The following is a 21,761-nucleotide window of genomic DNA, read 5'->3' on the forward strand; positions in this document are numbered from 1 at the left end:
GGGAAGTGGTTGAGTCACCATCCCTGGAGGTATTTAAAAGACCTGTAGGTGTGGCACTTAGGAACATGGTTTAGTGGTGGACTTGGCAGTGTTAGGTTAATGGTTGGATTCGATCTTAAAGGTCCTTTCCAACCTAAATGATTCTATGATTCTATATTAATACACATTTAGGTATAAATGTATCGAATTGTGAAGATAAGAAAGAAGCATGTTGTATCAGAGTGACAGACCACCACATTTAAGTGTTGAAAAACTATTTAAATAAACCTGTAGTATGACATTTGGGTCTGAAATGATAATGTCAAATGAATACATAATTGGAATGAGTTAGGGATTTGTGAGTACTAGTAAAAATCTGTAGTAATAATTTTAAGAGTTACTACACTAACGTAGTTATGTTGTAGTGATGCAGTACCTGGGTGTTTTGGAGCTCCTACTCGGGAGAAAGCAGCTGTGCATTCCCCCCCTCCTCCGCCCCAGTGGAGAATGTGAGGAATCATGGACAGGCATCACCACCTTGTTATATTCTAAACAAAGCTTAAAGTACTACAGACAGCATTGAGTTGGCTATGACCTTAAAGATTGCTAGATAGTGGGGAAATGCAGTAGTCAGCCTCCAGCCCTGGATGACAAAGTGTGGTTTAGGAGGCACATGCAAATGTGCTTTCTGTTCCTCCATGTTTTACAGTCAGTACACAGCATGGAAGTAATGTTGAAGGTATGGAGCAGGAAGTAGGCTGGATCCTGAAGGTGTTTGGAACCTAATGTCCCACGGTCCTTTGAGCAATTTTGCCAACTCTGTGGAGCATGTGCATAGATACGACCAAAGTAATCTTAAATTAGGTATAGAGCAGTTGTAAAATCTCTGGTTGTTCTAGTGGAACTGCTCCCATAATACTGTGCCATTTGAATGCCTGTAATTCAGGAACAATATGGAGAGTTAGAGAGTATTCAGAAAAGAGCCAGAAGAATAGCTGAAGGTCAGAAAACATACCTTTTCATGAAAGACAACAGGAACATTATATGTATTTGTTTGCAATGGAAAAGAGGAAGAAGGTTGTGCAGCTACTGTTTGAATACTTATTTGGAGACAGAAACTTCTTAACATGCTCTCCAAAGTAGCAAAGATGTGTTAAGATTTCACAGAGGAATCCAAATTAGAAAGTCTAAGCGTACCTTTTTCCAACTTCGTAATATACAAGTTTCCTAATGTGTTATGCAAAATGATGATAGTAGAAATGGTATCAATTTAGTCAGACATGAAGTAGTCTTCTGTAAATAGTGTCATACCATTTTTTTTCTTGTACTTGCTTTGAAGAGGGCATATTGCCAGACTTATCAACAAGTTTTTATGCATGATGAGAGACATGCATACATTAATCATGAAATCTAAAATAAATATTGCCATATGATTGTTTGTCCAGCTGGCAATTCTGTATATATTCAGTTTAAGCTTTCTTTCAGGCAGGTGTATAGGCATGTAGTTAAAATATCATATGGACAGCACATCTTGATAGCAGCAAAATCAGAAGAAACATGTAATTGTACCTGCTTATGTAGGTTTCGCTGAGCAAGACATAGTTTTTTGCTTGTTTTTTTTTTTTAATAGAACTGAACACAACTGCAAATGACCCCAAACCCTGCTGAAAAGCCTTGCAAATAGAAAAAACTTAAAAACTAATGTCTGTGACCATAATGAAGTTTTTCTGGAAAGAACCCTGTAAAATGGAAGTCAAGATCATAAAAAATATTTATAAGGGCCTCATTCTTTATCACCAGGTGTGCTGATTTATTTATATTGTATTCAGCTGTTTACACGATTTACATTGATGATGGTGATATCTCAAGACCAAATATGTTTGAGAATTATCCAAGTGTGCTTTGAAGTTTACAATAAATTCATGACTGCAAAGTCTACCATAGAGGAGGATCATCAGCCAAAGTCCTTGAATGTGGTCAGCAAGCTCCTTGTGATGATACGTTCCTGTGATTTATTTAATTGTAATTAACTGTAATATTTTTCTTTGAGAGCTAGACTTTTGCCCTTGAGTGTGATGGTGATTCTTACATCTTTGGTGCTGTTGATATTCTTTTCACAACAAAGTTGTCTAGTAAAAGTAAGTTCAATAACATATACATGAATTTAGCAGCAATGCTGACTGGACCATAGGCCTCTGCTGTTGTTTTAAGTCTTCCTTAAGAAAGGGTAAAAAATTCAAGAAAATAGTTTCAATTCCTTTAGCAAGTCCAGAAATAACCAACTTCAAAAATAAGAATTTATTATGAAATCTTGTTTGCAAAAAACGGATTTACCAATGTTTGTATGAATAGGAAGGTGGGAAAAAGTGTTCTTTGTTTTGTAGCTATTGTAGGTCAGGTCTTGCAAAAGCTGTAGAGGCATTTTTAAATATGTAATTTGGAAATGAGTGGTAAATTAGTTACTGAATATAAATTATAAGATGTGCAGACAGTTTCATAGAAGTTCTGTGTAAATGGAAAATATATGGTCATGTTCCCTGCCAGTAGCCTTATTCTTAGAAGTGCTTCTGTGTGGGAAGAGGCACCACAGGACTGAGACAATATTAGTACATACATTTCACCTGACGAACGGTGAGGATACAGAGATTATCAATGTTATTCAAAATAACAAAAGGTGATCTTATTAAAGTTTATGACATTGCTGTCTCATTTGTCTGCCTAGGTATCACAACATTGTAGGAAAGTACAAGTAACCATTCTGACATGTAATGGCACTATTCCTGAAGTATATTTGCTTATTTTAAGTAAAAAAATTAGTCATTGCTTGTTCCTCTTCTCCCTACCCCAGCCCACTTCAGGCTGAAACACATCAGTTTGATTTTGTAGAGACTTTTACTTCTTTACATATCTTCACTGATAAGTGTCCTGGGTCATATCAGAATGCATCTGACTTCTTCCAGTGCTGACAAGTGAAGCTGGATTTAATGAAATTGGAGTTTTTTAAACAGATTGGGTTGACGTTATAAAGACAAGAATGGCAAATATATTTGTCTGAGAGAATGAACAAGTGTGAAATAGAAATCCTAAGAGAAGGCTAAAACATTATTTCCTCAGGTGTTTACTACTGTTTTGTGTTTACCATTTTAATCTCTCACTGACTACTCTGTCAGAATAATGTATAGCACTCAAGACTTAGAATTCCATTTCTTCTTGCAAAAAGCTGAATTTTACCACAGTTTAAATAAGATGATCTTAGATTCTTCCTTATTCCATGACCTGAAAATAAAGCAGGTCTAAGATCATGCTGCTGTCAGTAGGCAGTCTCAAATATTACCTGCTCTGACTACGCGATCTCATTTTTAAGCTTAAGTTAGAGATATGATTAGTTTTTTAAAATGTATTATATAGTAAAAGCACATCAATATTCATAACAACTTTAAAGTTAGTTGCGAGCTTTTCAGTCATTGGTGTATGTGGGGGGAAAAAAAACGCAGAGAGAATAATTTGTGTTAATAACAATTCCATAAAAATTGGTAGGAAAAGACTCAGAACAACATCTTTTTTTGAATGCACAGCTTGTATGTAGTGTACATAAAACACTGAAAAAAGGAATCTTCAATCATGTAGAAGAACTTGCACAAACTTTATCACTATTTGTCACTATTTATTTAAATATAAAGCTGAATCTTACAGCTGTATTATGTATTCTGAGTTGTCGTAGAACAGAGGAAACAGATTCTGAAATATATGCCTTAGGATAACAATGTAAGTGAACACAATCCAAAGAAATTTTCTTGGGAAAGAAAAAAGTAACCTTTCTAGGAGAGAAAAAAAAATAAATACCTTTATTTGACCCATAAGAAAAAACAAGAAGGTATTAGAGCTGCCAAGCAGTGCTGAAGTCTTTGGAGGAAGAGGAATAGAGGCTACTGCTGGATTTTTAGAGAGTAAGAAGATTTGATCAGGTACATTATATGAATATATAAGAAAGTGTGAAAAGGTTTTTTTGGTTGGTGGGTTTTTTGTTGTTGTTGTGTTTTGGGTTTTGTTTTGTTCTGTTTTTTTCTCCTGAAGGGAGTTGCATCACGTCACCATTTATGTCATGTCATTGCTGGAAGAGTGATACGTTTTCCAGAACATTACAAATGCTGTTCATGAGAATGTACCATCCACTTAAAGTAATTTTAGCACTGGTATAGGAATACGAGTATGTCTTCCAGTTGATAAGAGATTAGTTTACTACATGAAATGGATCTTTTTAAAAAAGTAAATGAACAGATGAGTTTTGGGGAAAAAAATGAGCAAGTACAGAAAAAATGAAAAGTTTAAATGGTCAAGCTGTACATTATTTTAACTCCTACACTATATCAGTCACTTTGCAGAAATAACGTTTCTTTAGCTAACTTCTATACTTACTGTTCAGGAGGAAAAAAGGCATGTTCTTGTGAAATTGATCATTAACTGGTATTTTCTACCTATAAGCCTACTTAAAAATTTGAACATAAAGTTTTGAAGAATACAAATAAACTTTTTAAGTGCTCAAAGAAATAAAAGTTTTAGGCTCCCTGCTGGCTCTCGAATTCAAGTGATCGACACAGCAGACATGTATGATGATAATATTAAAGGGAGAAAATGGAAATCCATCTTTCAGACATTGATTACTGTGATGCTTATAAATGGTCTTCTCTTCCTTCTTTTCTGTCTTCATTTTCAAGCAGACACTGTGACTGTTCCCATGTGAGGGAAGAAAGAGCTGGGAACATGGGCAGCAAGAGTGAAACTTGCACTTACAAGGCAATGAAAAAGATAGATTGCGTGCGAATCACTTTGTCTGTAGGGTTCTGAACGTAATGAGTGGAATATCAATCTACTTCTATAATGGCAAAAGAACATTTTTGTGGCAGCCAGTGTTTTGAGCCAATAGGAAAATTAGCTATTTTCTAGTGAAAACCATTCTATAATTATACTCAACATAAAATAGTAAATCTTGTAGGAGTGGCCATTCTAATGGTAATATTAATCAAAATATTGTCACTGTTTGTCTTCTTTGGGCTGTAGAAGTGATGATTAGTTATTTGATTGTTTCATTTATTTTTCTTCACTGAGTTATTTTTTTATGAATCATAGGCTTTAAGATGCTTTCTGATGGGAACTATATCTGTTATTGGACTATAAAATGCAGGTATCAAAAAGCATCATATTATGCAAAGCAGGTTCTGAATTAATAACTTTGACTCTCAATAATTATTAAAAAATTAAACCAATACCCAACCGTGCAGTTTTGCAAATATGAAACATGCTAATACATAGAACCCACATTTAAATGACACCAACCAAATCTGATCATTGCACTTCGCTTATTATTAGGGACCTTTTAGATTCCTGTTCAATAAACTGTAAGACTGTAAGACTTGACACAATCTTCTGGTTATTATATCTAGTTCTTAAAATTATTTTCATTGGCTGAAGAGAACTGGTTTCTGTCTTTAAAAAAAATATTCTGCTTTATTAAATAATGTGTAAAAGAAAAGTATTTTCACTTCTGTGTTACCTGTATCAGAAAACAAGTTGAAGAATTTCTGTGCTTTGTTTTGGAACACAAATTCATGTCTTTGTTAAGTTTTTTCCAATACGCTAATAGATAGTGAATATATTTATATCCAAAGAGGTAAACTCGGCAAGGCTGGCACAAAATTATGTGATGTTCTGTCTTTGCAAAATAGAAAGTGATGGATTTGAGAGCTGTTTAATAATTCTTTCAGCTTTATAAAATTAGAAAAGTTTTGAGAAAAGGTGATAACTCTAAGAGAAATGATTAAAAAATTGCATTATGGCAATGGTCAACTGTTTAGATTAGTATAGAAAGCACTTATGAAAGACATTTGTATATCTTGGCAAGTGATCAAAAGGTGAAATATAAGTTCAGAAGTTAACATACACAATTAAAAATCTTTCTAAAATAATACATTATTGCTTTACCAAAGTGGGATGCGTGTGTGTATGAATCTCAATTTTATTTGTTAATATTACCTATATATTATATCAACTAAAAATGTATAAAATTATTTTAGGCTTCAATTCTGGAATCAGTTAAAATTGTGAGCATCCCATGTAGTCACTGGAGCTATTCAAACCTGCTCAACTTTATTACTGTCAGTTTCTCCTGTGCTTGTGAAAGATTTAACCATTGATTATTAGTGAGAAACATCATGGAATTTTTAAGATTTTACAGATTAAAAGAATAAGAAAGCCATTTTTTTAAAATACTTTCTCGCTGTCTGTTTGGGTGAGTAAGAATGCATATATTCACAGAAAGGAAAGAAGTTGTGTATAGGTCAGTATTTTTAAGAAGTGGAAGAAGTCTTCTAGACAACATGAATTAGGAAAGATAGTAGGTGAGTTGATAAGCTTAAAAATTATGAAGTCAATCTTGCCAAGGTAATTTTACGCCATCTACAATATGTGAAAATAATATCTAGCAAAGGAAGCATCTTTATCATTTAAATGAGAATACATTTTCATATAATTGGAAAATAATTGAAATACCTTTTTCTGTAACTTCACTGTTCTTTCCCCACCTGATTTTATTTTTTTACCTTTATATCCCTACACTTCCCTTCAAAATGTTGCATTAGAGAGGGAAAAAAAAAATCAGCCCTTGAGTGACATTATGCTTTGCATATTGAATATACACAGGGCTTTGATTATAGTAAACTTCTTTCATGTACAAGGGTCTTTTTATGTTTTGTACAGTTTCTGAAAACAGTAATCCTTGAAAACTTCTGATATTTGTTCCTACTATCATATGAATCATTATTAACTCTTTCTTTTGGCCTCAGCTTTGCTGTATCATTTTATGATGTATTTTGGCAGGAATCATTATTTGCTGTAGTAATTTATCTCTATTAAACCCAGCAGGTTTTTATCATGATTGCTAAAGTAGGTGTCAACCCAGATCATTGTAATGGTTTTAGTTTTGCACAGAACTAACAATTTAGGATAAGCAAGTAACTGTTAGAGAGATTGCCTTCTGCATTGTTGTGTAAGATATCTGAAAGAGAAAAAGAATTTGCCTCAAACTGTGTGGATATTGCAGAGTCTGAATGCAAAGCCTATGATTCTTTAGCAGTTCGTATTCCCGCAGTTTGATTTTACTTGTCAGTGCCATGGGGTTTTTTTTGAATTATATTGCTGTAGCCCTTTTGGCTGCATCTGCTGCTAGGAACCTGCTGAAGAAATAACTTTCATGATGAAAAGGGAGGAAACAAAAGTGAAGGCCCCTGTTTGTGTATGTAATCTATAGGAATCATTGCTGCGTATGGAGGGATGTGGGCATTGGGTCTTAGCAGGTTTCTGTGTGTCTGCCAACTTTTTCTTCCTTTATAGGTTCATGAACCTTTCCTCAGTCTCCGTGGAGCATGGGGAAAAAGTGGGGGACAAGGAGAGTGTAGGACATGCTGGCACAAATTAGCTGGTGGCATTTTATGTGTTGTGGGGAGGGCAATTTGGTCCTTAGAAGATACAGAGTTCTGACAGTGAAGCTGTAATTTACAGAGACACAAACTTGATAAATTGTTGTACTCATTGACAACAAAAAATGTTGAAAGAATAGGAGTAATTTTACTAGTCTTCTGTATTTCAGTGAGCTCTTCTTTCTTTTACTGATATTATGGACTGGTTGATTTGGGGTGCCATGAAGCTAATAAGAAGAGTAATGTTCTTTTGGAAAGAATTTTTTTTTGTTCCTCAAAAAACTTGCTTAAAAAAAAAGGAGGAAAAACTGAAGCTTAAAACCAAAGCAGCAAAATCCCCCCCTGTGTCTACAGCAGTGTCTTGGTTCAATTCTACTGTGTGAAAATCTGATCATCTCAGACTTACCTTGCTTTGGTTTTAATAGTGGTGTGGCTCTCAGGGTATATGCACTGGATTCATTTCCAATGAAAAAGACCGAGAGGTGTGCTCCAGGATCATACCTAATGTGTGCAGTGTGCCACACTAGAGCAAGTGCAAAGTTAAAAAACTAAACAGAGAATCAACCCATCGCTCCCCTCTCCCCCAAAAGCATGGACATTAGGTTCTAAGCACCAGGTGTTTGAGTCTGTACGTGTAATCCGATAGTAGTTGTTTGCTAATGCAGATAAATCAGTTGTGTTCATTGGAAGAGTTCTGTGTTATTCGGTGATCCAAGGTCTATCTCTAATACTGCTGAATTAGTCCCAAAGGCCTTTATAATCTTTAGGAATCTTTCTCTTGTTGCTATAGAAACATAGCATCCTGAACTGTAGTTGTGATACGTGAAGCCTAATGCAACAAACTAAAACTGTCGCCCACTGGAAGTCAATAGGAGTTTTCTTATTGAATTCAACAGGAGCAGGATTTTATCTACAGTCTTTAAAACCTAATCGACACAGAACGGATGTAAATGAAAAATGTTGCATCTTAACTTTGCTCGATGAGAATTCACTGACCATTGTACTGTAGAAGTTATAAAACATGAGGTTTGTATTTGATGATGTCAGCTTTGAAGGATGTAGGGAATTAGCTTGTCTCCCAGCATATATCATTTTTTTACCTCCTTATATTGCATGTATCTGTTAAGTAATGATTGTTGCTAAGTAATGATCAGTGATAAGAGGATTTCTCAGTGTGGCCTCTAGATGGCACAGCCATTTGGACATCCTGTACATTCATATGATGTCAAATGGATGCCTGCATAGAAAACAGCCTCTAGAGAAATGAGATCCTTTACTGTAAAAAAAAAAAAAAAAAAAAAAAAAAATCTGGTGTTTCCTCTTGTTGTGTTGAAAGAAATTACAGATGTAACAAAACTGCCAACGTTTAAGGAACTGAAAAATACATGAATATACTAGAGATCAACCAATACAGAGTTTAACTGTCTTCTAGAGGTAGTGGGATTTTTTTATACAATATAGAAGAATTCATCATATCTCATGTTGGAGGCTGAAATAACTATGCTGAAGAGCCAAATCAGAATTCCTGTGATAGGTGAATCGCTCTGCCATGTGCAAATGCCTGCTTTGTCCAAGTTTTTCTTCCACTGTGTTCTTTACTTTTGAACCTGTAGTTGTAATCTTCCCTCTCTGGACTGCTTCGATCAATCAGTTTTTACAGTGCACAAAGGCTCTGTAAGTAGGATACACGCCACCTAAAAGTACAAAACTATTTCTTGTCAAATAGACACAATATATAGCTAGGACTAATTTGCTGTCAGACTAAATACGAAGATGCTCTCCGCCTCTTGCAAGATACCCAATGAGTCCTTGCTAGCCAGACAGTTCAATCATGTATAACAAGTGTTGACTTCCGTTGCTCCTTGAAATGGGCTGATCCTCAGCATTGTTTAAACTGAGGATCAGTTTAAACTTCTGACTCTGTTTTTTCCTTTTATGATTTTATAACTTTTAATACTTGTGCCTTGTTTTCCCCCCACCCCGACTGACCTTGTCTCAACAATCTTAGTTCTGTCTGCAGTTTTACCTTTCTTATATTGCATGGTTCCACTCTACATAATTTCTCATCGCTCTTTCTCACAATTTAGTAGTCTACTCAGAAGTTTGAGCCAAAATTATTCAGCCATGCCATATCAAAACCTCAGTCCTTAGGAGGAAAGCTAGGCAGTTAGCTGTGAGTTAACTCCGTGAAATATGTGCCATTCTTCCTTTCTGATGGTCTGAACTGCAGATACTGATGGAGTGATGGAGTGTACTTTGGTGCTCCATTGACCTGCGTGTCCAGATTTCCTTCTTAGAGACAATGAGAAGATGGTTTATGCTCAACTCTCACCCTTAGTGGGTGAATCTAAAGTTTTGACAGCTTCTGTGGCTCAGGAAATTACTTATATCTGTGGCTTTCTTATTAAAACAAACAAAACCCCTTGGACTCTGCTGTCTCCTGACCTGATTATCCACTAAGTAGTTCAGTATGGATTCTGAAGCAATAAAAATAAGGATGAAGGATGTCTCTAGTATCACTAGGTGAGAATATGGTTTTGATCTTATGCAGATTTCAAGGAATTCAACATTTCTGGTGTTGAAATACATCATCTGTAATACTGATATTCTATGGGAAGATGCAGTCTTGTTCCTTATCTTCAACAATACTTTATAACAGTTCATACAAACAAACAAAAATATCTGTTTGTTGTGTTCAAAGCGTGGAGTGTTCAAAATGGTAAATACTCATTTGTTTAATAGTCTCATAATTTAGATACTGTTTGTGCTCATGTACCTCACTTGTTTTTATTGATGTAACGTTATGTATCCACTAGTTTAAACAGAGAATATAAGAGTTATTACAGATATTAAGGGTCAACTTACGTCTCTATCTTTACAAAGGCTTGAGTGCAGTGACATAATTTTCTGTGACAGAAAATAGTCTGTGATATGCATGAATGCTTTCCACATCTCCAGTATTTGCCAAGCAAAATCCGCTTCAGGTATCTGTATGTGTCCATTTCTAGTTAAATATATAGGGAATGCATGGAACTATGTCAGATCATTTCATAGGAACGCAGTAGGCATATCCATAAATAGTGCTGAACTTTAGTGGAAATTTATTATATTTCTGACTTTACAATATATATAAATGCGTGTTTTAGATAACGTGTAGATAATAATGGACAAATCATGGTCTCTAGAACTGTGACGCCAGAGAGTGCTATCTCTAATCTGGGGTCTATGCTGGAAGAAGTGAAAGACAGGAGGAGTGCAAAGAATGCGCTCATTTTTGCCATCTAGATTTTACTAATTTTCCTAGGGTGTTTGGGAATAGTGTCAGCTGGGAAGGAAGAGAATTTATATTTATAGAGGTGAGAGAAAAGGATTTTGATGCAGTTACTTGCTATCTCTTCTAGTACAACCATCTTCTTAATCCTTTAACAGGTCCATATTCTGTCATTGTCTCTAGACAATATTTGAACATCCTTTTTCTGTCTTTGATCTTTAACTAAAACAAAAGTTTTTAATCAGAACTTTTTAAGGAATAGCTACACCTGGGAGGGGGGACTCCCAAGATGTTGAGCTCAGAAGAGCTACTGGCTGTTACGATTTGGAAAGAATATTTGGAACCTTTTCTACAGAGGTCAACTTTTCCTTCAGATTTCAATACAGTTCTCTTACCATGGACTAGCTTTTTTAACACCACGTATACATAACTGACTACCATCTGGAAGTTGGGGGCCTTGGTAAAACCATCTCTGAAAACTTTTTTTTTTTAAGTCTAAGACTCTAAGCCAGGTTTCTTTTCCCTTTTTTGCCCATTATCTGCCAATTACCTACCCTAAGTCTCTTTTTTTTTCCTTTTCATTTAGGTAATTTGGATTTTCTTTATAATTTTTTTGTAGCTGTATGTCTCCCAAAGATGTGACCGACCATATAGCAGTTCTGATCAGAAAACTGTGAGAACATGTAATGATTTTGACTCAAGCTTTTTTTAATGTTGTTCCTTCTTTGTAAGTTATATTTTAAGTGTGTTAGAAAAATATGTGCTAATCAATGCTTAACTAAGTAAATTACAAGTGCAGCAATTTGAGAGGTCCTAAGAAAAACCTTCAGTCTACTTTGTGCTGATAACCTTTTTTAAAAAAAAAAAATCATACAGTACGGATATCTCTAATAGGCACTTTCTATATTTTAACACCTTGAATCTTCACCACCCCCCTCCCCTGGTGATTTACATAGTAATTTCTAACAAATTACTCCTTGAAATGCTGGTATCATTTGCCAACCTAATGGAAGAGAAGGTTGGTGTGAGCACTGCATTCAACTGTTTGTGTGTTAGGCTCCCTTTCACCTCTCAAGCAACTCCAGATAAGTTAAATAATGAGAAGACTAATTTCTATGTTGCTGTGCATTCTTTGCTTTTCTGTCTCATTAAAATGCTATACTAGCTAACTTCACTCAATCAAAATGAAGCAAATACTGTTCCAAGAAATTTCAACAGCATTACCTAAAACTGTTTTTTTAAAATACATAAGGCTGTTTTGTTTAGATTTTAGTTTATTATATAGACATTTAGAATAAAATACTGGTTTCTTTGCTTGGCAAAAGTAGGCAGAATGGTACTGAAAATAATGGAGCTGTATGACAACAGGGCAAGAAACTACCTTAAAGTGTAAACTTATCTTTTTAATAACAAATGTAGGTGGAAGGATGTAGTAAGAATTTGTATCTTTAACATATCTACTTGTTTTCCTTCTCTGGTGCAAATGAGTAAATAGCATTTTCTTTTTAAATGCACAGAAAGAAATATTCTTCTAAATTCTGAAATAATATTGAGTGTGTATGCTTAGTGATCCTGACAAAAATGATAAATCATACATAATTTTCTAATCTAATGTCTTGGGTGCAGATGCTGGGGAAAAACAATAGCTGAATTTATATAATCTCACATGCACCTGCTAAGCATTATGACAGTCCATCAATAAATACAAACATCTTGCCAACCCTGTTAATTTAAAGTTGCTAAAATGTATTGTATTTTGATTCCCATATTAACTTTATTAACCCTTGCACTTCATTTGTCTCAGATTTGTTCAACTATTGTTAGTTTCTTAAGACAGATTTTTCCTGTATTTGTTAGGAATAGTGCAAAATAATGAAACAAGTCAAAATAATACAGACATACGCACACAGAGACTGGCAATAATGTCTTGGTTTCTTTTGACATTTGAAAGAAACATCTCAACAATATATTGACAGCTATAGTTTTCTTCTAGGATGCTTCCACATGAAAAGGGAACTTTGAAGGAAATCCAGTCAACTCTAATGAAAGCAAATTAGATTTTGCAATACAAGTGTTTCTTCTGATTATGTTAATCTGACACAGCCTGATTGTGTCCCCCAAAGGCCATGGCAAAACATAATCAGACAGTTTCTAAATCGAAATAATTCTAAAACCTCTACAAAGTGTAACAGTAGTTATCAGAGAAGAGTTACAGGAGTTCTTTGAAAGATTATATTTTTAGTAACTCAGATTTGTTTCTGTCAGTCCGTATTTGAAGACCTGTATTTGAAGATTCTCAAATCTACCTATAAAATAATTGTTTCTTTTCAAGTGAATTGGGCACTCGTGTTTTATAGATATCATTAAATAAGTCACATTGCCGAAGAGTTGCTTGCAGCTAAATTTCCAGTGCGTTATATTAAGCATTCTCAAAGTATTTGCAGGCACGATCACTGTGTATACAGGAAGGTAAGTTTATGTATGCAAACAGGTACATAGGCTAGAGTAATTGGGCAGATTGGCTAATTATGTTTCTAGGCATGCAGTTGCATACGCAGTCTAAAAGCATATGCACAATTTGGTGTATGCAAATTAATGCAATCACAAGTGTTGCTGGTAAATTAAACCCATATATTTAATTTTACCCTTCAGGTGTCAACAGTGTCAGATAAGGTGGAGCTTGTGTATTCAGTAATAGTTATTTTATTACTAGATGGATCCCAAAGCCCTTTTCAGGAAATTTAGAAGTATAAAAATTGTCAGTGGAAGAGGTTGACTTTTATGTGGCGTCATACATTCATTGTGGCAAAATACTGACAAACGCAAGAACATTTATAGTGACTGCAGTAGAATCACAAAATTAAATGGCAGAATTTTAGTAACTGCAAGTTGCAGTGATCTGGGTTTTCTTCTTGCGTGTTGAATCGAAAAATAATAAATACAAAAGTGAAAAAGAGTGATTTCTTACAGCAAAGTAACTGATTTCTTTGTTTACTATTTCTTTTCCTCTTAACATTTTAAAACGTAACATTACATTGCTTTATCTGCATGTCTCAAGTAAATGGTAACAAATTATTTATATTGTAGTTAAGCAGTCTTTCTGTATCTTATTTCATGACATTGTGGACATACACCAATGATCTTAATTCAAGATGATGTATATCATCACGGTAGTTTCTCAGTTATTTCCATGTCAGTAGTTTGTATGTATGCTCATTGCCTAGCTGTAAAAAAAATAAGCACAACACCTGGTAACAAGGAAATAGTCAACAGGAACAAATCTAATGCAATGAAATAATGGTGAAAGGAAATGTTTGAGTACATAAGTAAAAGGCGTTATTAATATATTTTATGAAATGCATGTATGTACCATAACTAGTATTAAAAATATTTTTAATTCACTTTTCATATTTTCCTGTCATCTTGGTGACTGACAATCAAAAAATAGCTGTTTGGCAGCTATGATAATACAGAATCTAGTTTCTGCATCATTGTACTAAAGCTTCTGAACAGATGTCTATCCAAAGCATTTCCATGACCAGGTATCTCTGGATTGATACCTTCAAAGTATCATTATTTATTATTTGTCTATCATTATACCTTCCATTCCAAGTTTGGAAAATACAGATATTTCTGTTCTGTTATTAGTTCTATAGAAACCAAGAGTCTGAAAAGAATGATTTGCTGAAGGTCTCAGGTGAGTTCTGTGTATAACAGGAATCATAGAATCATAGAACAGTTTGGGTTGGAAGGGACCTTTAAAGGTCATCTAGTCCAACCCCCCTGCTGTGGGCAGGGACATCTTCAACTAGATCAGGTTGCTCAGAGCCCCGTCCAACCTGACCTGGAATGTTTCCAGGGATGGGGCATCCACCACCTCTCTGGACAACCTGTGCCAGTGTTTCACCACCCTCAGCGTAAAAAATTGCTTCCTTATATCTGGTCTAAATCTACCCCCCTTTAGTTTAAAGCCATTTCCTCTTGTCCTGTTGCAACAGGCCCTGCTAAAAAGTTTGTCGCCATCTTTTTTATAAGCCCCCTTTAAGTACTGATAGGCTGCAGTAAGGTCTCCCTGAAGCCTTCTCTTCTCCAGGCTGAACAACCCTAACTCTCTCAGCCTTTCTTCATAGGAGGGGTGTGATCTTGACTCTCTTCACCCTAAATTGGGTACCCTGGGACAGCCTGCATTTAAAAGTCTAACAAAGCAGAGGTTATATGTTTATATATAATAAAATATATTTTATATTATATTTTACATTAAATAATATTTTATATTTTATAAAATTAATATAATTATTAATATACTTTTAATACATAAAAATATTAATATAAAATTTGAAATGTTTTATATTAAAATATTTTTTGTATTATAAAATATAAAATATTTTCCATTTTCTTCATAGCTCTCCACTGGTTGTCACAGACCTGCAATTTTCATGTCCTGAGCTTGTTCTCGCATCCACCCCCTGTTGTGGTCCTTCCTGAGACACATCATTCTATTTTCCTTCCTTTAGGTGATTTTACTTACCCATTTTCCTGCATCTAAAAGGGCTTTTTTCTTTTTTTTTTCCTTCCCTCTGTCTTTTTTTGTCTTTTAACTTCATTGAGGGCATGTAGAAGGGTGCAGGTGTGCTAAACCCCTCTTAGTAACCACTAGTCCTTTCTTTGAAATGTTTTAAGCATCTACACTCAACAGCCCCTGTGTGTCTCACAAATCCTGCTTCCGATTTCTGTTTTTTGCTGATATTAATGGGGTTCTCCCTGTTGATGTCTGGCACTTTTGCAATTGATTTATGCAGTGTTTTAAAGTTACTGTATCTCAGATAAACAGAAATTGCATCAGGTTGACAGTTGGGACTCTGGTCCTGTCAGTAACCTCAGGCTACTGGGCCACTTCCGGAAAATTGTGAGCTATAAAAGTAACAAGAAGTAAGAGAAAGATGCAGCCGTCTAAATAATCTAATTAAGCTGGAGCTCGTGTGGATGATTGGGAAACTCTTCAGTTGAGTGAGAGGAGCAGCAATACTCAGATTATTTCTATATATTATACATAAGCAAAGATACAGTTCAACTTTGCTTTTCTTTACTATAATAGAAATGAAATGGTTTGTACTTAGTCTTCAAATGATGCAACTCAGCAGAAAAGATTGTTATTTATTATTAATTAGGGTGGTATGTTTGAATCGTTTCCTTTTTTTTATGCTTCCTGATGGACATTAAAAACTTCCTGTACGGATATTTTACCACTCATTATGCTACATGTAATTTAAGCTATTACTGGCTTTTTCAGCAGTAACTGATAATTTCTGTGTACATTTCAGGTCCCTGCTTAGACTATAAAAAATCTATGCAGTTCAACATTTAGCCAGAAAACATAATCTGAATGTGAACTTCTTATAACTTACATGATTTTTCTTTTCTTCTTAAAGACCACATTTACAGCCAAAATTATGAATAGCATAAAAACATTAGCATAGCTGAGAAACGGCGTATTGGTTTTGATCATCACCAGTTTACTGTTAGGTGTGCGCTTTTAGCCTTTTACTCTGCACATCACAAAACCAGAGGATGAGGAGTTTATTTTCTCTAATTCCATTTCTTTTTATTACACCAGACAAGTTCTTCTCGAACAGTGATTCATGACTAATTAGCAAAATAATTCTTGATTATCTGCAGGTGAACCAAGCTGAAAAAGTTCTGCTCCATTAAAGATTTGATTTGAGTTTTTTATAAGTTTGAACATTTACTACTTGAGTGTGTCCTGATAAGTCATTGTTGTATTCTAAACTTAATCATTTTTAGATTCCTCATTAAGATTCCAAGCAGAAAACACAATATAAAAATCATGTGTTATTGTTCTATTTTCTTATTTATCTGGAGTCATTAATAGATAAAGCATATTGTAGGTCAGTCTGTGAATCAGACAACTGTCATAAAACAGCTGTTTCAAGATACAATGACTGCTAAATGCTTTCATAGTTGCAAAAAGCAATTGGAAAAATTAATGAAATAAAAATTAATTCAAAGCTACAAAGCGAAAACATGTTTGTCTGAGGATGGCCATATGCCACGAATTACTGAAGGTTAGGAGAATATTCTAAGGAAACATCAGTAACTTATGCTAGACTTCTAGTCTGACCCAGCGTAGCTTTTTTCTGTGTTAAAATGATCCATCTAGCTATATCTACCTGTTTGTATAAGCATACACAGATACACTTATGCTGATCAATTCTGTGCTCCAGCGGATTACCTTTTTTTTCCTTTGAACTTTACATTGGGTGCTAGAATCTGAATTTTACAAAATGTAAGCTGTGAAAGGCAGTGGTCAAAGTGGGGCAAACAGTACTCTGAAGGACCACCTACCTGTTTCTATAGAAGTATTTATGGTATCATTTTGTAATACTTAAATGTTACCTCCTTAAACACCAGTATTAATACAACAGCTCCATCCATACTATTTAATAACAACAAAAAAAGTAAATACCATGCAAGTCGGACATCTTTCACTGATCAATAAGTGTAACAGTCACCAAAGCATCATCTTAATCATCTTTTTCTACTAAGACGTCTTAGAAAGTGAAATAATACACAGGTATCAAGTATCACTACAGTGAGTGATGTATGAAGGTGAGCGAGTGTATACCAAAGACTGTGGCAGCTCTTTACTTAGAAGAAAACTTTATGGCTGAAATTATGTATGGCTTACTATTTGTAAAGGCTCATTAAAATACCCTGAATATGTTCTATTTTTACTACTGCTTATCAGAATTACATACTTTTTGTTTACTTACAGTATGAAAGAGGCTGGTTTAGGCCATAAACAGTGGAGGGGTGGTCCCATTTCATCAAACTGCAAGCAGTGTCCAGTAGTTTATACCAATCCTGTTTGTGGATCAGATGGTCACACATATTCTTCTCAGGTAAGAATTAAATAAAGAACTAAATTTTTCTTTCATTGTTCCCATCAATTCCAGCTCTTGGAAAATAAAGTACTGTATTGTAACACAAATCAGCATTTATTTGTTTTGACTAAAATATATATTGCAGACTGCAGCCTACAGCAATTCTAGTATATCGTAAGACAAAAAAGCAAAATGGTAGCAAATCCTAAGCAGCATGAAACAGTAGTACCCAAAGAAGCACAGTGTAAGAGTGCTCCACAATATAACGGAGCTCCAGGTTAAGTCTACCTGCAACAGACAGCAAGGCAGGGTTTTGAATAAGGAAAGAAGTGTTGTGTGTCCCCAGTGTAGGGTAGGATAAACATGTTAAGTCAGATTTTCCAGGTGACCATTGAGGGGATGCTTCACATTGCAAGCACCTAGGCATAGATGTAACATACCCAGATAAAAAGTGTAATAAAGTAAATAATTGTTGCATATCTTTCTTTGCAACAGAATTTTTTGTATTTTAAGACCATAAGCAAATCTTCCTTCTGTGTTCCTGAACCCTCCTGTCTTTTCTGTCATACTTATTTGGAGATGCAATAGTAATTAAAAAATGTTACTGTCAGTTTAACCAGTCTTTTTTGGAGAAAAGATTTTGTGCTGGTCACGCTGAAGTCCAGGAACCATGGGACTGCAATTAGTACAGTGCTCAGGTGAAACTTGGGAGGTGGAGGGACTTCGTAATGCTGAAAACAAATCAATTTGTTTAGCATACTCTCTTAAAACTTTCGGTAGAAGAATGTTTGGCCGATATTAACAACTGAGTCCTCTCTAGGAGAAACAAACGTGTGCTCTTGATGAACCCATTTTTGCCACAAATGGCATGCAATTCAGTAGTACAAGAGGAGCTACTGTGTTCTGTCATTCTGACACCATGTCCTTCCACTAACAAAATGTTTCTAGTAGTAGGTAATATCCAGTGCTTCAAAAATAATATAGTAATAAAAATAATGCTGATTGTTCTAGATTAAATTGACGGAGATGCAGAAGCCCTGTGTTCATTACTTAGAGAGAAAAAAATTCCATATAGCATTTTAAGCAAAATAGTTTTAGGATATTTCCTAGTATTTAATGATTCCAGAGTTAGTATTTGCTGTAATGAGTTTTCTTTTGTTTTTCTACTGCAATCACAAACTACGTCTGAATTTTACAAAAAAGGATTAGAGTTTCCAGGAGTGACTGGCTATTGGATTGGACGCTAAGTATCCTCTCCAAGGATATTGTCTTCTTCATAAAACAAAAGCATCAGAGTATCACTACTGCTTCCTCAACCTTGACTATTTTACACAATCCTACATCTTACATTAGAAAATGTTTTTCTTGCAAACTGATTATTTAGTTATAGGGAACTGGTCAAGAATCTTGATTTTCCTTTTAAAAAAAAAAAAAATTCTAACTCTTTACACTGGGATATCTGAGGCCCTACACAGGAATTTTGGACTCTGGCTTAGCAGAAAAATAATTCCTTTCCAGTGACGATATGACTTAAAGTTTTAATTTAGGTATTTGAAAATACTCTTATTTTCATTCACAGTAATCTCCTGTCTATGATTTATCAAGAGCTTGAAATGTGCTTGCATCTTACTAGACGTTAGATGACACTGTCATTTAGCATGGCTTTTGCTGTGCCATGTGAAGTTCAGTCAGTCTTTAAGCCCCAAGCCTAGCCTGCACGTAGATATAAAACAGACAGTAGTGTCTACGATTCTGCAATTTAAGTAGACAAGGTAGATGATTTGATGCAGGTAATACTGAATGAGCAATTTTATTTTTTTTAAATACTGTATATTTTATCCATTACAGTCTCTCCCTAAATTCTTCCTAATGTAATATAAACATCACAGCCAGTTTTAACCTCATTACTTATTTCCTATATTATCATACAGGAATGCTGCATCCTGAATAGTCCTATAGGCGGAAGTGACCCTTATGGCCTCTCATGGTTTAGTCTGAAGTAGATGTACAGAAGTCTATAAATAATGATAAGATGCAGGTATTTTTACATCAGTTCATATGTTAAAGGTGAGGGTGTGCTTCTCAGACAGAATGATGAGAAATGAGTGGATTAAATAGATACACTTTGTATCCATTCCAGTGCAATATCAGAGCTGCAGTCAGTGCAATAGTACGTACTATCCAACCTCTATGTCCCTTACGTACATATAATGCAGAAGTAATGTAGCATTAGAGAGCTTTTGCAGGGTTTTCCTTTTGTCTTCCACTACCTCGTAATGGTAGATTTCAAGTCTAAGTTTATGGCAGCAAAATGCTAAAAAAAAGTTAATGACCACAGAAGATCTGTATTAGTCTATAAATATTTATTTGTATTACTTTTCGATAATGTTACGGTTTCATATTCCATGGTTCAGTTGCATCAAAATAGAGGTCCTTGCAAGGTTATTTCAGGAGCAGTCATTTTAAAAATTGACATAAAGACGAATATTTATGTTCCTTTACTCCAGGCAAAGTTTAGTTTCATTGTGTCATCAAGGTCCAGTAGGAGTTTATATAGCAATTTTCTTGTATTTAGAATGCATTTGTCAATGACTGTGGCAAATTGTATTATACATTTTCTGAAAACAAGTCAGTAAATAGTAATAGTGTTGTAGAACACAGCCAGGCAGCTGGCAGTTACTGGATGGACACTACTTTGGGAGTATGCCCTCCCTTTTCAGGCCAAGCCCGTGCAAATGTTTGTGTTAAATTATGTAACTATAGATATTTCATACATGTTTTTTGCTTTGAGGAAAAAAAGGAAAAGATTATATGGTGGGTAGACAATGCAGAAAGAAAGGTTAATTTCTAAACTGAGCTCATCCAGAGTCAGGTAAGGATGTTTTGTTTCCCATTCGTTTTAGCAGGCCAGGTTAGTTTTACTGTGTTCTCAGCCCACAATTAGTCACATGCAGTCAGTGTAAAGGAAAAGTAGCAGGTGTAAGATAATCATTATTAGCATTACAAGAATGTTGAAATAAAAATATTATGTGCTAAAATGTTGAGTAATCAAAGTGAACATTAATTATTATGTGAGAAGAAATTCAGTATAAAGACATCCTGCCGTTTCCTTACCAGGTAGTGTTAGAAACAATTTTTAGTTAATAGTCTTTAAATAATACTGCATGTGTTTTACACTTCATTAGTGTAGTTTTACCTTCTGCATTTCTCTAAACTTTGGCACTTGAAAGTGCATTATTGATTTTAACTCTAGGAATTCTCAAGCAGTGCTGTAGCATAGGGCTTTGGTACCCCTATGTATTTGGCACCCCATTTATTCTCCAGGGAAAATGCAGTCACTGCTGCCAGGACAGCTTTTGCAGCCTGCTTTCTAGCTTCATCTTTTCTGGGATTAATAGGGAAATAAAAGGACATGGAGTGCAGCTCCAATGGGGTGTTTTGTGGCAGCAACCGACCTCCTGCCATTATTTTACCCAGGGATGCAACTCACTGCTCTCCAGCATGCATACAGTAAAGCCGGTGTAACTGGATGAGATGATGATGCTCGGGTTTGAATGCTTCTGTTGGAACAATTCTCCCATATTATACTGTATTATAACTGGGCCTTCTGAAAAGTGGCTACTAGGAAAAAAAATATGGTCACACATCAGATGAATTGTATTTTGAGTGGTTTTTGCATATTTTAATTGCAGCTCTGGTATAATAGGCTGAAGATTCCTCTCTTAGGTTGAACATGGTCAACAAGTAGACCCGCTACTAACAAAATCTAACCTTAAATAAGATCAATGAGCAATATTTTGAGTATTTTGAAAGAAAAACACCACAGAAATAAATTAATCCTTAGAATATACCCATTGCTCCATAATTTTATTCCAGTATCATCTTGGCAGTAAGTCTTAGATCAGTTTTATTGTTAGCAACAATTTGCTTAAGCTGGTTTCATATTGACAGTGAATTTTTTATGAAATATTTTTTCTCCTACCTATGAAAACTTGATGTGATTGATGACATCCCTCTGGGCATAAATAGCAATAAAAATCATGTTTTACAAAAATAATGGGTCTAAACTAGCTTCTCGGACTAAGATGGAAAAGGTATAGAAAAGCAAACAGTTAGAAAAAAGGATATGAATTCTTG

At 34.9% G+C, this 21,761-nt stretch overlaps 1 protein-coding gene across 5 annotated transcripts in view; it reads left to right on the forward strand.

The window, feature by feature from the left end:
* Nucleotides 1–21,761, forward strand: part of SPOCK3 (sparc/osteonectin, cwcv and kazal-like domains proteoglycan (testican) 3) — a 229,700-nt gene that overhangs the window by 129,089 nt on the left and 78,850 nt on the right. For 4 of the 5 annotated variants that reach the window (XM_009330713.1, XM_009330714.1, XM_009330712.1 and 1 more), the window contains one exon: nucleotides 17,516–17,642. The exons of the other annotated variant lie outside the window; for it this stretch is intronic. In XM_009330713.1, the coding sequence (XP_009328988.1) occupies nucleotides 17,516–17,642 (127 nt within the window). The remainder of the gene's footprint in view (nucleotides 1–17,515; nucleotides 17,643–21,761) is intronic. 5 annotated transcript variants of the gene reach the window in all.

This window comes from Pygoscelis adeliae, unplaced genomic scaffold (genome assembly GCF_000699105.1).
Source record: "Pygoscelis adeliae isolate BGI_AS28 unplaced genomic scaffold, ASM69910v1 Scaffold167, whole genome shotgun sequence".
In the NCBI taxonomy this organism is placed as follows: domain Eukaryota; kingdom Metazoa; phylum Chordata; class Aves; order Sphenisciformes; family Spheniscidae; genus Pygoscelis; species Pygoscelis adeliae.